This window comes from Scleropages formosus, chromosome 3 (genome assembly GCF_900964775.1).
Source record: "Scleropages formosus chromosome 3, fSclFor1.1, whole genome shotgun sequence".
Classification (NCBI taxonomy): Eukaryota; Metazoa; Chordata; class Actinopteri; order Osteoglossiformes; family Osteoglossidae; genus Scleropages; species Scleropages formosus.
In genome coordinates, this window is record NC_041808.1 from 36551963 (window position 1) to 36566736 (window position 14774).

The window sequence follows — 14774 nt, forward strand, 5'->3', positions numbered from 1 at the left end:
CAAACTGGCAATCTTTGGGTCCAAAGGCAGCAGCTCTAGCCACTACATTACCAGCTGCCCCTACCCAAAGGCTCTTGCAATTGTATATGCAACAGTTCTATATTTTAAATGTGCAAATTTAAGGTTCAACATCAGTGCCCCTCATGTAACTCAAACTGTCAAATTTCAGATTATAAACCCTTAAAAAATTTCATTACCTAGAGCTGCCTGAAGTGCTTAAAGCAAATATTACTGGAGAATGGCTCTTTCAAAGTAGGAAAAGATCTCATTAAATTTCAAGAAAGTTTTAAATGTTTGCTTCGGCTTGTTATGCCTTGAATATTCTACAAAGCTTTACAAGAATGAGTAGAAATTTTTGAAAGCCCCAGAATTGACAGGGTGGCTGCAAAGTCCTTATGCATGCGTTTGTGTACTTTGTTAACAATTTATAAGGTTAAAATTTGCATGAAGAATGGAGGGAAGCATGCAGTCAACTTCTAGGAAAAGTTAATTAGCATGCAAAAGAACTCTGTGGCCACCCTGTACCAAAGCATGACCATGCATGCTTTTTCTCATCAATAATAAAATGGCCATATGACATTGACCTTTGGAGTTTGTCTGCACCTAGCGTTCATATCTGGCCATTTCTCTGTCAAGATCCAGCCTTATTGCAGGGTTTTTTTGTTTTTTTTTGTAATAAAATCAGCTGTAGACTGATAAGGATTTCAAAAGTATAGGAAGACAAATTACAATACAGATCTCAAACTTCTTGGAACCTGGATACATCTCATTATATCTAATGAGTGGAATGAGCTGTAACCTCTTTGATCTGCCCATGTCGCAGAAGATTTTGTTGCACTGGAAAAGGAAAACTGTCTTGAATGAGCAGGGCAGAGTGCATGATCAGAGGGGAGAATGACAGGAGGAGAAAAATGATGGAAGTGCGAGTATAAGATTTGGCTATTTGGAAATGTTCAGCTGAATGATCTCAGGAGCTATGTTGCCTGGGGCTATATGTCCCTGGTAGGGTCTCCCAAGGCAAACAGGTCCTGGGTGACAGACGAGACAAAGCGCGGTTCAAAATCCCCTTATGACTATTAAATCAAGAATCTCGTTCACCCCGCCAGGTATGGGGTCACCGGGGCCCCACCCTGGAGCCAGGCCTGGGGGGGTGTGCTTGCATGCGAGCGCCTGGTGGCCAGATCTATGCCCACGGGGCCTGGCCGGGCTCAGCCCGAAGCCAAGACGTGGAGCCGCTCTTCGGTGGGCTCACCACCTGCCGGAGAGGACATAAGGGGCCGGTGCGTTGTGATTTGGGCGGTGGTCGGGGCCGAGTCAAACCTCGGGCACCAACTCTGGATTTTGGGACTTGGAATGTCACCTTGCTGGTGGGGAAGGAGCCTGAGCTAGTGCAGGAGGTTGAGAGATACCATCTAGGTATAGTCGGGCTCACTTCCACTCACAACTTGGGTTCTGGAACCACTCTTCTCGACCAGGGGTGGACTCTCCACTATTCTGGTGTTGCCCAGGGTGAGAGGCGGCGGGCGGGTGTGGGCTTATTAATAGCCCCCCAGTTCAGCCGCCATGTGTTGGAGTCTACCCCGGTGAACGAGAGGGTCGTCTCCCTGCGCCTTCGGGTCAGGGAACGGTCTCTCACTGTCGCTTCTGCTTATGTGCCTAGCGGCAGTGTAAAGTACCCGGCCTTTTTAGAGTCCCTGGGGGGCGTGCTGGAAAGCGCTCTCCCTGGGGACTCTGTCGTTCTACTGGGGGACTTTAACGCCCACGTGGGCAGTGACAGTGACACCTGGAGGGGCGTGATTGGGAGGAACGGCCTCCCTGATCTGAACCCGAGTGGTGAGTTGTTATTGGATTTCTGTGCTAGTCACGGTTTGTCCATAACAAACACCATGTTCGTGCATGAGGGTGTCCATCAGTGCACTTGGCACCAGGACATCCTAGGTCGGAGGTCGATGATCAACTTTGTAGTCATTTCTTCTGACCTTCGGCCATATGTTTTGGACACTCAGGTGAAGAGAGGGGCTGAGCTGTCAACTGATCAGCACCTGGTGGTGAGTTGGATTCGATGGCGGGGGAAAAAGCTGGACAGACCTGGCAGGCCCAAACGCATAGTGAGGGTCTGTTGAGAACGTTTGGCGGAGGCCCCTGTCAGAGAGGTCTTCAACTCCCACCTCCGACAGAGCTTCAACCAGGTCCCAAGGGAGACTGGGGACATTGAGTCCGAATGGACTATGTTCCACACCTCCATTGTCGGGGCGGCGGTTCGGAGCTGCGGCCATAAAGTCTCCGGCGCCTGTCGCGGCGGCAATCCCTGAACACGGTGGTGGACACCGGAGGTAAGGGATGCCGTCAAGGTGAAGAAGGAGTTCTATCGGGCCTGGCTGGCTCATGGGACTCCTGAAGCAGCTGATGGGTACCGGCGGGCCAGACGGAACGCGGCTCTGGCAGTCGCCGCGGCAAAAACTCGCGCCTGGGAGGAGTTCGGCGAGGCCATGGAAGAAGACTTTCGGTCGGCCTCAAAGAGATTCTGGCAAACTGTCCGGCGACTCGGAAGGGGGAAGCGGTGTTCCACGAACACTGTTTACAGTGGAAGTGGTGCGCTGCTGACCTCAACTGAGGATGTCCTCGGGCGGTGGAAGGAGTACTTTGAGGATCTCCTCAATCCCTCCGACACGCCTTCCGTAGAGGAAGCTGGGGCTGGGGACTTGGAGGGGGACTCGTCCATTACCCTGGCTGAAGTTGCTGAGGTAGTCAAAAAACTCCTCGGTGGCAAGGCTCCGGGGGTGGATGAGATCCACCCCGAGTTTCTCAAGTCTCTGGATGTTGTGGGGCTGTTTTGGCTGACACGCCTCTGCAGCATCGCGTGGAGTTTGGGGACGGTGCCTCTGGACTGTCAGACCAGGGTGGTGGTCCCTCTTTTTAAGAAGGGGGACCGGAGATTGTGTTCCAACTACAGGGGGATCACACTCCTTAGCCTCCCTGGGAAAGTCTATGCCGGGGTACTGGAGAGGAGAATCCGACCGATAGTCGAACCTCGGATTCAGGAGGAGCAATGCGGTTTTCGCCCTGGCCGTGGAACACTGGACCAGCTCTATACCCTCACTAGGGTGTTGGAGGGTCCATGGGAGTTTGCTCAACCAGTCCATATGTGTTTTGTGGACCTGGAGAAGGCATTCGACCGTGTCCCTCGTGGCATCCTGTGGGGGGTACTTCGGGATTATGGGGTTCGGGGCTCGTTGCTACGGGCTGTTCGTTCCCTGTATGACCGGAGCAGGAACTTGGTTCGCATTGCCGGCAGTAAGTCAGACCTGTTCCCAGTGCATGCTGGACTCCGCCAGGGCTGCCCTTTGTCACCGATTCTGTTCATTATCTTCATGGACAGAATTTCTAGTCGCAGCCAGGGAACGGAGGGTGTCTGTTTTGGTGGCCGCAAGATCTCGTCTCTGCTTTTTGCAGACGATGTGGTCCTGTTGGCTTCATCGAATCGAGACTTACAGCGTGCACTGGAGAGGTTTGCAGCCGAGTGCGAAGCGGCGGGGATGAGAATCAGCACCTTCAAATCCAAGACCATGGTCCTCAGTCGGAAAAAGGTGGATTGCCCCCTCCGGGTTAGGGGGGAGCTCCTTCCTCAAGTGGAGGAGTTTAAGTATCTCGGGGTCTTGTTCACGAGTGAGGGAAAAATGGAGCGGCAGGTTGACAGATGGATCGGTGCGGCGTCCGCAGTAATGAGGTCATTGTACCGGTCTGTTGTGGTGAAGAGGGAGCTGAGTCGTAAGGCGAAGCTCTCAATTTACAGGTCGATCTACGTTCCTACCCTCACCTATGGTCATGAACTCTGGATCATGACCGAAAGAATGAGATCGCGGATACAAGCGGCAGAAATTATTTTCTTCCGCAGAGTGGCTGGGCGCACCCTTAGGGATAGGGTGAGGAGCTCAGTCACCCGGGAGGAGCTCGGAGTAGAGCCGCTGCTCCTCCGCATCGAGAGGAGCCAGTTGAGGTGGCTTGGGCATCTGTTCCGGATGCCGCCTGGACGCCTCCCTGGGGAGGTGTTCCGGGCATGTCCCACTGGGAGGAGGCCTCAGGACAGACCCAGGACACGTTGGAGAGACTACGTCTCCCAGCTGGCCTGGGAACGCCTTGGGGTTCCCCCCAGAGGAGCTGGAGGAGGTGTGCGGGGAGAGGGAAGTCTGGGGGGCTCTGCTTAGACTACTGCCCCGCGACCCGGTCCCGGATAAGCGGAGGAAGATGGATGGATGGACATGTTCAGACTCCGGCCAAAAAGTGTTTGGTCCGCCAAATTGGTTTAGTTTTTTCTACTGTGTGAAAAGCAGTATGCCACACTGCCGGTGCAACAAGCTACACCTGGGAACTGGTCGAGACGGAAGCATAAAAGGCGGCGGCAGGACCAAGACTGACACGGAACCATGTTTGCCTCATGCATCAAGCTTCCCACGGCTCTCCTTGCTCCTTGCTCCCTCGCTCCTCGCCCCGTGTTTCTGCTCCCCCTCCCTCGCTCCTCGCCCCATGTTTCTTGCTCCCACTCCCTCGCTCCTCGCCTCGTGTTTCTTGCTCCCAGATCCTTGCCCCGCGAAACCTCCTGACCCGGTTGGATTCCTGTGCTCTTTGACCTTTTGCCTGAATATCGACTTCGCCTCCTGGATCTCCCTCAGTATGACGTTTGCACCTCGGCTAACTGCGCCTGCCTGTGACAACGATTATTGGATCTTCCTTAATAAACGATCCTGTTCGCTCTGCACTTGGGTCCGTCCTCTCACTCTGGAAACGGAACATGGCACAGTAACACACCTTCGATGGACAAGAGTGGAGAGCAGTGCTGTGGAGTTGGAGTCGGAAGTAATTATTGGATTACTGGAATCTGAGTCGGTAAAAATGTGCCGACTTTGACTAAACGTACCGTATGAGCTGGCATATAAGTTGATCTGGTATATAAGTCAACCCCCAAAAATTAGAGGTGTAATATGAGTTTAGGTCTATATTTGCCAGATAAGCCAACCCCCAAAATAATGTGCAACTCTTGGGCAGTGCTGTGGAGACAGAATCATGGAGTAAAAGTCAGAGTCGGAAGCAATTATTGGGTTACTGGAGTCGGAGTCGAAGGTTTTGTGTACCGACTCCATAGCCCTGGTGGAGAGTGGTAAACAAGACAAGGTAGATTAGAGTTCTGACCACCACTCAACCCACTAAGCCGTCACAGGGCCAGAACACTGAAGAACAGTGAGTGTGTACTAGGTAAAGAAACTGTATGAAGGTGGACTAACCATCATCTAACAGAGTCTAAGCTGACACCATGTATTTTTTCAAAAATTATACAATACATGTTTCACATTCTGGATAAAAATTTCTGCTTATTTATTCTTTTCAATCCATTTGTCTGTTTTCAAAATTTTTATGCTAAACTTTTGGCACTTGCAGTACCACATCCAGTCATTAGCCAGTAGTAGTACACACCCAAACAGAGTAGGAGAGTGAGACCCAACTGATTGGGTGCTGGTGCTGGTGATCAGTAACTAGATGACAAATCCTGTGCAGTTATGTGGGATATATCAGTCAAAGACTGAAATTACACTGGAATAAGTGGTGATGACATTTTTTTTCCTCCAGTCATTTTAATTCACGGTTGTTCCTGACTTACGAACTTAATTTGGAAGAAGAGTTGGATCTTTACTTGAAAAATTCTTAAATTGAACATGACAAGGAGCACGAAGAGCTGTCAATCCTTCATGCAGCTTCTTGTACAATGTATGATGGGAAAATTGGTGGTAAATGACTATATGACAGTACTTTGAGAACAGTGCGTATCTGTATCCCTCTCCAGTGGGTCTGGGGTTCGAGTCCCGCTTGGGGTGCCTTGTGATGGACTGGTGTCCCGTCCTGGGTGTATCCCCTCCCCCTCTGGCCTTATGCCCTATGTTGCCGGGTAGGCTCCAGTTCCCTGCAACCCCGTATGGGACAAGCGGTTCAGAAAGTGTGTGTGTGTATATTATAGAGCTGATAGTTGTATACTTTTAAATTCTCATGCTAATATTGTTGGATAACACCTCCTCATGCACCACAGTCCTGCTGCCTCACACAGAGCATTAACTAATCAGTGGAATTGCCTGTTCCGCAGAAAGCAAGAGGCAGGAGAAAGACATGTCATTGCACCTGTAGTACTGAAGTTCCACACTCAGGCAGCACCATTTTATGTGAAGTTTCACAGCTGTTGCTATGCATGGTGACAATGAAAAGCAGAGAATAAATGCTCACTTCCCCCAACTTCCGAACACATGGGATAAGTTGTAAAGAGGAAGGATGACTGCCTGAAACAAAAACAGACAGGCATACTGCAATTGTGCTGCACAATGAGTGTGGTGCTTCTTACCTTCTCCCCTGCCAGGTGTGTGGCACACTGCACACTACAGAGCTGAACATGAGAGCTGTGACAAACGAGAACAGGACCAGGTAGATGAGGCCCTCCAGGCCGTCGTAACACAGTCCTGTCACAGCCTGAACATAGTCCTGTAAACAGTAAGCAAATGGTTAACAAGGATGGAGGGAAGATGGGTGAGATACAACAGCCAACGGTGTTTCAATACAACCAATGCAGAACGAACTCAATCTCACAGCCACCCACTGCTGAAGCTTCCATGATGTAAGCTTTAACAGGCTGTGGATGTGCCACTGGGGCTTTTCACTAACCTCTTATCTTTAAAAGCATATGCACATGTATCCCAGGGGCATGTATATTTTACATCAAATCAAATCAAATCAAGCTTTATTGTCACATCACCATCAACATAACATGTAGAGAAGAGTGAAAATCTTTAGCGCAGCTCCAGAAAATGCAGTGTTGAGAGTAGAACATAAGTTACGCTATACACATAAGTGTACACTTTATGCAATCCCTATATATAGTAAAACAATACAAATGCAACCTGTGATGTAGCTGAAACAGACAACAAACCTAGAGTTTGCTTTCAGGGCTTAGTGTTGGACTCCGCTGCTAACAGATAAGTTGCTTAATGGACGCCATAATTAAGGATGGCTTGCAGCTTGTATGCTTGAGGACATGGGCTTCCAGCCTTAATACTGTTGGCTCAGAAACACACAGTGAACTAGCCCTCCCTAAAGGATGTGTATAACATGCGTAACCTTATTAATGACAAATAATATCCAGCTGTATTAAACTGATGAAAGTCCCTTTAGATACAAGGTTCAAGACAAGCATTGAAATAATACAACAGTACAAGCTGACTGATTTTACAACTCCAGATCAGTATATAAAAACAGAATTTTTTTTTTTTTTTAAAGCATTACATGTCTCATTCCACTATACAGGCAGTCCCCAGATTTACGAATGAGTTCTGTGTCCTCAGTCCGTCTTTAAGTCGGACTTTGACATAAGTCGGAACAGTTAGGTATGGTAGGTATCTAATGTCAGTTTGTCAAATGTTTGTCTTTGTATATAATATATTGTGTACCTTTCTATGCATAAAAACATTGAAGAAACACTTCATTGTCCTGTTTTAGCAGTTATTGTCTTGTTTTAGTAATTGTTGTAATGTTTAGCACTGGGGGGGGGGTGCGGGGGCGCAGCCGGCTTGGCCAGGGCCTACTCTGTGGTGAGTCTGGGGTTTGAGTCCTCTTTGGAGTGCCCTGTGGCAGACTGGCGCCCTGCTCAGGGTGTACCCCCCCCCATCTCACACCCTGTGTCTCCAGGCCAGGCCTCGGTTTGCCACGACCCCGCTCAGGACGAGTGGTTGCAGACATTGTGTGTGTGTTTAGCAGTGTTTGCACAAGTCTTGCACACATGCACTTAGGTAGTCTGCGTCACTAACTATGTCGTTTTATGTAGCACCGTGGTCCTGGAGGAATGTTGTTTCATTTCACTGTGTACTGTTGTGGGGGGTTTGCGCAGTGGTGCAGCGGGTTTGGCCAGGGCCCGCTCTCTGGTGGGTCTGAGGTTCGAGTCCTGCCTGGGGTGCCTTGCGACGGACTGGCGTCCCACCCTGGGTGCATCCCACCCCTTGCTTCACAGTCTTTCATGAGTGTTAGGAATTTATAATAGACCATGTCTCACACTTTATTGAATTTTTTTTTCTTTTGTTAAGCACTGAATGAGAGGCAGAGATGTAGAGTCAGGGGCTCACCATGTGCAGGCTCCGGCAGTTTACCAGGGCAGTGAGCTGGTGAAGACTGATCTCTGTTGTGTTCAGAACCTGCTGAATCTGTTCCAGATTTCCCTGGGAGAAGGACAAACCAGAGTCACAGACCTGGGAGATCCATCAGCCATCAAAGAGATCACTGTTCCCACCACTCTTCAGTACTCTAAATTGTTCTGGTAAAAGAGTACCACACCTGCTCTAAACAGTCCATTAAGTACCACCATTGAGATAAAATATTAAACAGGAACAAAACATGCACAGAGCAGAATAGCACCATAGGAGATTTCTCTGTAAATGCTGATGTGTTTTAAAAAACTTGGTAAGGTCACAAAGGCTGGGTGTTCTGGACCTGTGCGACAAAGAAACCTCTTGTAGTAATGAAATAAAAGTTTGGAAGGTCTCAGGGGTCCACTGAGCCTGAATAACTGGGATGACGGCACATTTAGTGGTACTGGGGGTTTGTTAACCACACCAAGACACAAAGGAAAAAGTGTCCTGCTATAGTCTGGGGCATGAGAGCTTGTCAAGTGCTTTTGATTCTATTTGTATTTGCTTCTGTTTGTATTTGATTCTATCTGTATTTGTTTCTCTTGCCTTATGCCTGTGTTAAAGCGCTCTGTGTCAATAAATTGAACTGAATGGAATTGAATTGAATTGAATTGAAGAGAATTCTGGGTAGGTGTTCTTGTCCACCCTGTCAATAAAGGATGTGCAGTGAGGATTCTACAACCATTGGTACAACATCACAACCTCATATCTACATTGTATGACAGGTGTATACTTCAGACATTACTGCTTTGATGAAGTATCCAGGGGTCTACTGTTAACAAATACTGTTACCTTATTCTTCAAAAAAAAAATGGTAGGAGGTCAGCAGGATTCATCTATACTGCATTTTATGGACCTACTAAAGCGATGAATATCGGTGCATCAAGTGGATAGTAACAAACTAGTTTTACTTAAGAATCACATGTCTGCAGCCATGTCTCTTTCTCTTAATGTAGTGCACAAATTGTATTTTTGCTGAGATGTACGTCACTTTGGAGAAAAGCGTCTGCTAAATGAATAAATGTAAATTTAAGCATTTTCCTAGGAAATTTAAAATGAATTTCTATTTCCGAGTGCCTTTGTGACAAATATGAAATTTTATACACACTGGATGGTCAATAATATGTGTACACACAGGTGCACATGCATACAAATGCATACCTTGGTCTTGGGATATTCACGGATTGCCGAGCGCAGCAGCTCCGCCACGTCATCCTGCATCTCTACCAGGGCCTTATGGCTCCCAGACAGCTTCTGGAACAGGAACACAATACGTTCTATCACTCACATATACCACACACATCACAAGATCTAGCCAGGGGAGGTCAGTAAAGCCACTGAGTAGAAATAAGGCTTACTGAACTTGTACCTGGGGGGGGTGCGGTGGCGCAGTGGGTTGGACCACAGTCCTGCTCTCCGGTGGGTCTGGGGTTCGAGTCCCGCTTGGGGTGCCTTGCGGCGGACTGGCGTCCCGTCCTGGGTGTGTCCCCTCCCCCTCCGGCCTTACGCCCTGTGTTGCCGGGTAGGCTCTGGTTCCCCGTGACCCCGTATGGGACAAGCGGTTCTGAAAGTGTGTGTGTGTGTGTGTGTGTGTGTGTGTGTGTGTGTGTGTGTGTGTGTGTGTGTGTGTGAACTTGTACCTCAATGAACCATGCAACACTGTGCTCTGGTATTACACCTGATGCAGGACTGTACCCTCAACACAACTTAAAATTCTGTCCTTTCCACCTGGCATTATTCAACAGAGTAACTATTCTTCTGAAAAGGATCTGCACATTTCAGTGGCATCCTGAAAAACAATTTGCAACTCACTGTCAGTCTTAGTTAAGTTACTTAGTTTTGCCTGGCAGCCCAGGTGCAGTACTGTATAGGTCACCAACAACAGTTTGCCAAAGACTTCTATCCTGGGCCACCACATTGTTAGTTCATCCTGTCACAGTTGTTGAGCTTGTCTGTTTTATCAACATGTTGTTCCTTAGCTGTTTAAATTTGGCTTTTATAGACAAATGCCTTTTACCTTCCCTATACATTTTCTCCATATTTCTGCCACAAGACAGGACTAATGTAGCACATGCAGAAGCCGTCAAACATTTGCAAATGTATTCAGGGTCAATTTAGTGGTTGTTGGTCACAGAGACCCAGATCTATCAATCAGGGTGAAATCATGGTAACTACCATGAATCTTAAACCGCAGAGCTTTTGTATCAAGGAACATGCCATGAATTACACTTGGTTTGGTCTTATATTCCCAATGAGCTGTTGTCCTGTCAGAATAATTATGACAAGTGTCATGGATTCTAGCAGTTTAATAGTTGTAACGAATGTCCTTTCGATTGTAGTCATAAATAAAAGTTATATCATATGTTGTATATAAAATCGTGAAATGCAAATTGAGGGCGCACACACACGCAGTCTGAGCCGCTTGTCCCATACGGGGTCGCAGGGGAGCCGGAGCCTAACCCAGCAACTCAGGGCACAAGGCTGGAGAGGGAGGGGACACGCCCAGGACGGGACACCAGTCCGTCGCAGGACATCCCAAGCAGGACTCGAACCGCAGACCCACCAGAGAGCAGGGTCCGGTCCAACCCACTGCGCCACTGCACCTCCCCCACCTCCCCCCCCCCCCCCCTTTTCTGTGACTTGCCTGGCATTAACTGTTCACTGACATTTTTCTCAAGTCCTGTTCCAGTGTGTTGCTGTTCCAGCCCTGTGCTCCTGTCCTATCCGCGTCAGTCCTTTGTGATCCTTCCCAGATCCCATATTCCAACTCCCTACACATCTTGCCTCCGTGTATTAGTTTTGCGCATGTAACCCCTTTTCACTTACTGTAAGAACACTCCAGGCATCTCTTTGTTCTGTGTTCATCATGTCACCCTTGCCCTTCACATCCTGATTTGCACGGTGCACTTGTATGTACACTCTGCTATTGAGATCAGTACATTTTACCTCCATGTCCAGACCTTACAGTAAAATACACCTGTGTCCGTTTCACATCTGGACGTTGACAAGTAAGGCAAACATACCTGTTGGAAAGGGTTTGCTTGACCCACACTGCATCTCAGATAGTACTGGAGGATATCTGTAGAGAACATTTATTTAAAAAAGAAAGAAAAAAGGTAATTAGCAACACAACTGTCATTGTCACTGGCGCCCCTGGTGCGCCTGAGACTGCGCACCTAGCAACCGCATGCTTGATGACCACGACAACCCCTGGTGACAACCCCGGAGACGCAGTATAAAAACACCCGCTCCGACGCACCTGGCCGCAGAACTTCCAACTGAAGGATGTTCTCCTCACCTATCTTCCGAGGATCTCTATTCTGCTCTGTTCTGTGGGTGCAACCCTCATGCGATATAAATAAGGCAACTTAAGCATCAGCATTTGAGTCTGCTCTCCCGATGCCCCGCACTCAACATGACAACAACAATGAAATGTAATCATATAATGGTTTTTAAAGAATGCTGGAATCCACAATGTAAACCCAGTCATGGCTCAAAATTAATCTTTGGTTCACCACAAGATAGATACCTGATATCCCAATAAATCCTGCACCTGTCCAATTTTTGAACACATTTTGTGTCATTTTTGAAAAATCTGGATAGTTTAAGTGAGAAACCATTTCAAAATGAAAATGCAGATAGCATGTTTTTGCACTAAATTTCTTTAAAATTTACTGTGACAGCTATGAATGCCAGACCTTGCATGTTAGCTGCTCCCACATCAAAAAGCAAGAGGAAAAGGCAAAATAGACTTAACTGGTTTGTTTTGACCCAGTGCTACAATATGATATGACTCCACTCTGTACTGACTCCAGTGAGCACCATAAAAATGTACATTTGCTGCATAACAAAAAAGTAAAAGGCCATTTGCTTCATTACTGGATGAGCCTAATAAAAGGAAATACATTGAAGACTATCTAGGCTTCCTTTTTATGCAAATGTAAAAGCTACAATGACTGATTCAGAACTGAAAACTGATTATTGCCGAAATTGTTGAAGCTTGAAAGGCCTAGAATAAACAGTATGAAACTATGCATGAACTATGAACAAGACAGGAGGAAAGGTGTCTTAAAAATCTAAGACACCCACAAAGAAATGATTAGAACGCTCATAAAGGTATGTACAGTGCTCAGTGTACTGAAACCTGTGTGTGGGTGTGGGGAAGCAGTAAAGTAATTTTCTGCTGTGTTTTCTTTATATTTAACATCATACCTGTTCCCGTATACATGTGCAACTACATATATTTTGGGACTAAACTGAGAAAACAGATGATGTAATCAAACAGTGTAAAGATCCACTTAAGTGCTTGGATGCTCAGAACCGATGGTATATATGAAAACTAAAGCAAAGATGGGAGAACGCACACAAGCTTACTGAAAGACTTCACGAAAACTGGATACTGTATTTCTTGTAACATGACAGATGCATTTTGGTGGGTTGCCTTCATCAGCATCCCTCAGCTTGTGTGTGCTCTCCCATCTTTGCTTTGCTTTTTATGTATTTTGGGCTACAATTATGAAAGGTGTCTCATAAAATGTATAATTACTACTAACTGATATAAAGAGATAAAGCGCGGCTGGCACTGTTAGTGTGTCGATGTGTTTGTAGTGCTTGGAGCAGCCACACTGATATACCGCATTTCCAGGGAGTTGGGGATGTCATACCGTAACACAGGTTAGTGGCAATCTCTCCATCCTCGGGTATGTAACACATGTCATTTAATGCTTACAAGACACCATTACCCCTATTTTTGGTGTGTGTAACTGTTGTGTTTTGTGTGGTATGTTATGTGTTTTATGATAGGTGTTGTGTTTTTTAATTTATCTTAACCCACTTTAATTAATTGCACAATTTTTAGAACTTATAGCACTTTATTGCATTTTCAAGTAGTCTTTGAAAATGATTACCTGTGTGGTGTTATTTATTTATTTTATTCTGGTTTAGTTTTGTTTTCTCATTAAATTCATGAATTTGCTTATTAATTTTCGTAACTGTTTCTTGTTTAGGGGGCGCGGTGGCGCAGTGGGTTGGACCAGGTCCTGCTCTCCAGTGGGTCTGGGGTTTGTGTCCCGCTTGGGGTGCCTTGCGACGGGCTGGCGTCCCGTCCTGGGTGTGTCCTCTCCCCCTCCAGCCTTACGCCCTGTGTTGCCGGGTAGGCTTTGGTTCCCTGTGACCCCATATGGGACAAGCAGTTCAGAAAATGTGTGTGTGTGTTTCTTGTTTATTTAGTGTATTTGGTTAATTATATTTGTATTGTTCATACAGTTCATTAAAGGGGGTGCAGTGGCACAGCGAGTTTGGCTGGGTTCTGCTCTATGGTGGGTGTGGGGTTTGAGTCCCGCTTGGGGTGCCTTGTGATGGCCTGGCGTCCCATCCTGGGTGTGTTTCCTCCCCCTCTGGCCTTATGCCCTGTGTTGCTGTGTTAGGCTCCGGCTTGCTGCGACCCCGCTCGGGACAAGCAGCGTCAACGTGAATGTGTATATTTTATTAAAATTGTCTAAATAGGGGGAGATGCGATGTGAAAGAGAAACACAAAAAGGAAATGGTAGGGAAAGTGTATGGTAACACCCTGAGAACAGGCCAGGTGACTGTCCCCCCCTTGAGTGGTGGAGTTGCTGGGTATGTTTCCTTTATTTATTTATTTTTTATGCTTTGGGGTATGGTTTTTAAGTCTTTTTTGAAATTCCATCAAGCAATGTGTGCATTGGTTTAATTTCTTATTAATTTTATATTATTGTGGAATTTTTAGTAGTGACATGATGGTTTTTATGGTTTATTTATTATTTATTGAATAAAGATTTTAAATGGTGGAAATGATGAATGGAGAAATTTTTATCTGTCATGTTGGACAGTTTGTGGTGCCAGACACTTTTAGTGTTCTCATAATCTATTCTGATCTATTTTCAGGGAAGAAAAAAAAATATATATATTTTTAGAGCAAGGTAAAGCTTGTGTTTTTACTCTTCCATATCTTCAGTCCACTGATAGCATAGTCAATTGTTTTAGTGATGTTAGAAGAAGTTGTTATGGTATTTTTGGATAGGCTACAAATGAGTTATTCTTTTTCCATTTTAAATAATGGGAATAGGCTATTGGTGTCCAAAAATGTATATATGCAGCATTTTCGGAAATGGAATAGTTTTGCAAATTGAGGGATAACTGGACTTACCATTGCTGACCACGGCATTCTCCTCAGTCACTTTGGTGATATACATGTCTGGTGCAACACAGAAATCACTTGCACTCTTGGGGGGGGGAAGAGTTAAAACAGGAAAAATAATTTTAAAACCTATGGATAACTTTAGCATAAACTATAAACTAGTAATATGATAAATATTGTCTATATTACTGTGTACTGTGTAGGACAATTCATAAATAGCCATATAGAATCATGCATTTTTAATATGAAACTCCTCTGAATTCACCTAACTGCTAAACCACGTTCAGTTACTCCTGTACCTTAACAGCTATATTGTATTTAGCGGTAGCTTTTCTCCAAAACAACTTACAATGTTAAGCTACTTACCCATTTATACAGCTAGGTAATTTTACTATGGCAAT

General features: G+C 46.3%; 1 protein-coding gene across 1 annotated transcript in view; it reads right to left on the reverse strand.

The window, feature by feature from the left end:
* Nucleotides 1-14774, reverse strand: part of ttyh3a (tweety family member 3a) — a 79704-nt gene that overhangs the window by 9779 nt on the left and 55151 nt on the right. Inside the window, exons 7-11 of the mRNA XM_018732755.2 lie at nucleotides 14383-14458; nucleotides 11237-11292; nucleotides 9375-9467; nucleotides 8151-8243; nucleotides 6383-6519 (exon numbers count right to left, since the gene is read on the reverse strand). Of these exons, the coding sequence (XP_018588271.2) occupies nucleotides 6383-6519; nucleotides 8151-8243; nucleotides 9375-9467; nucleotides 11237-11292; nucleotides 14383-14458 (455 nt within the window). The remainder of the gene's footprint in view (nucleotides 1-6382; nucleotides 6520-8150; nucleotides 8244-9374; nucleotides 9468-11236; nucleotides 11293-14382; nucleotides 14459-14774) is intronic.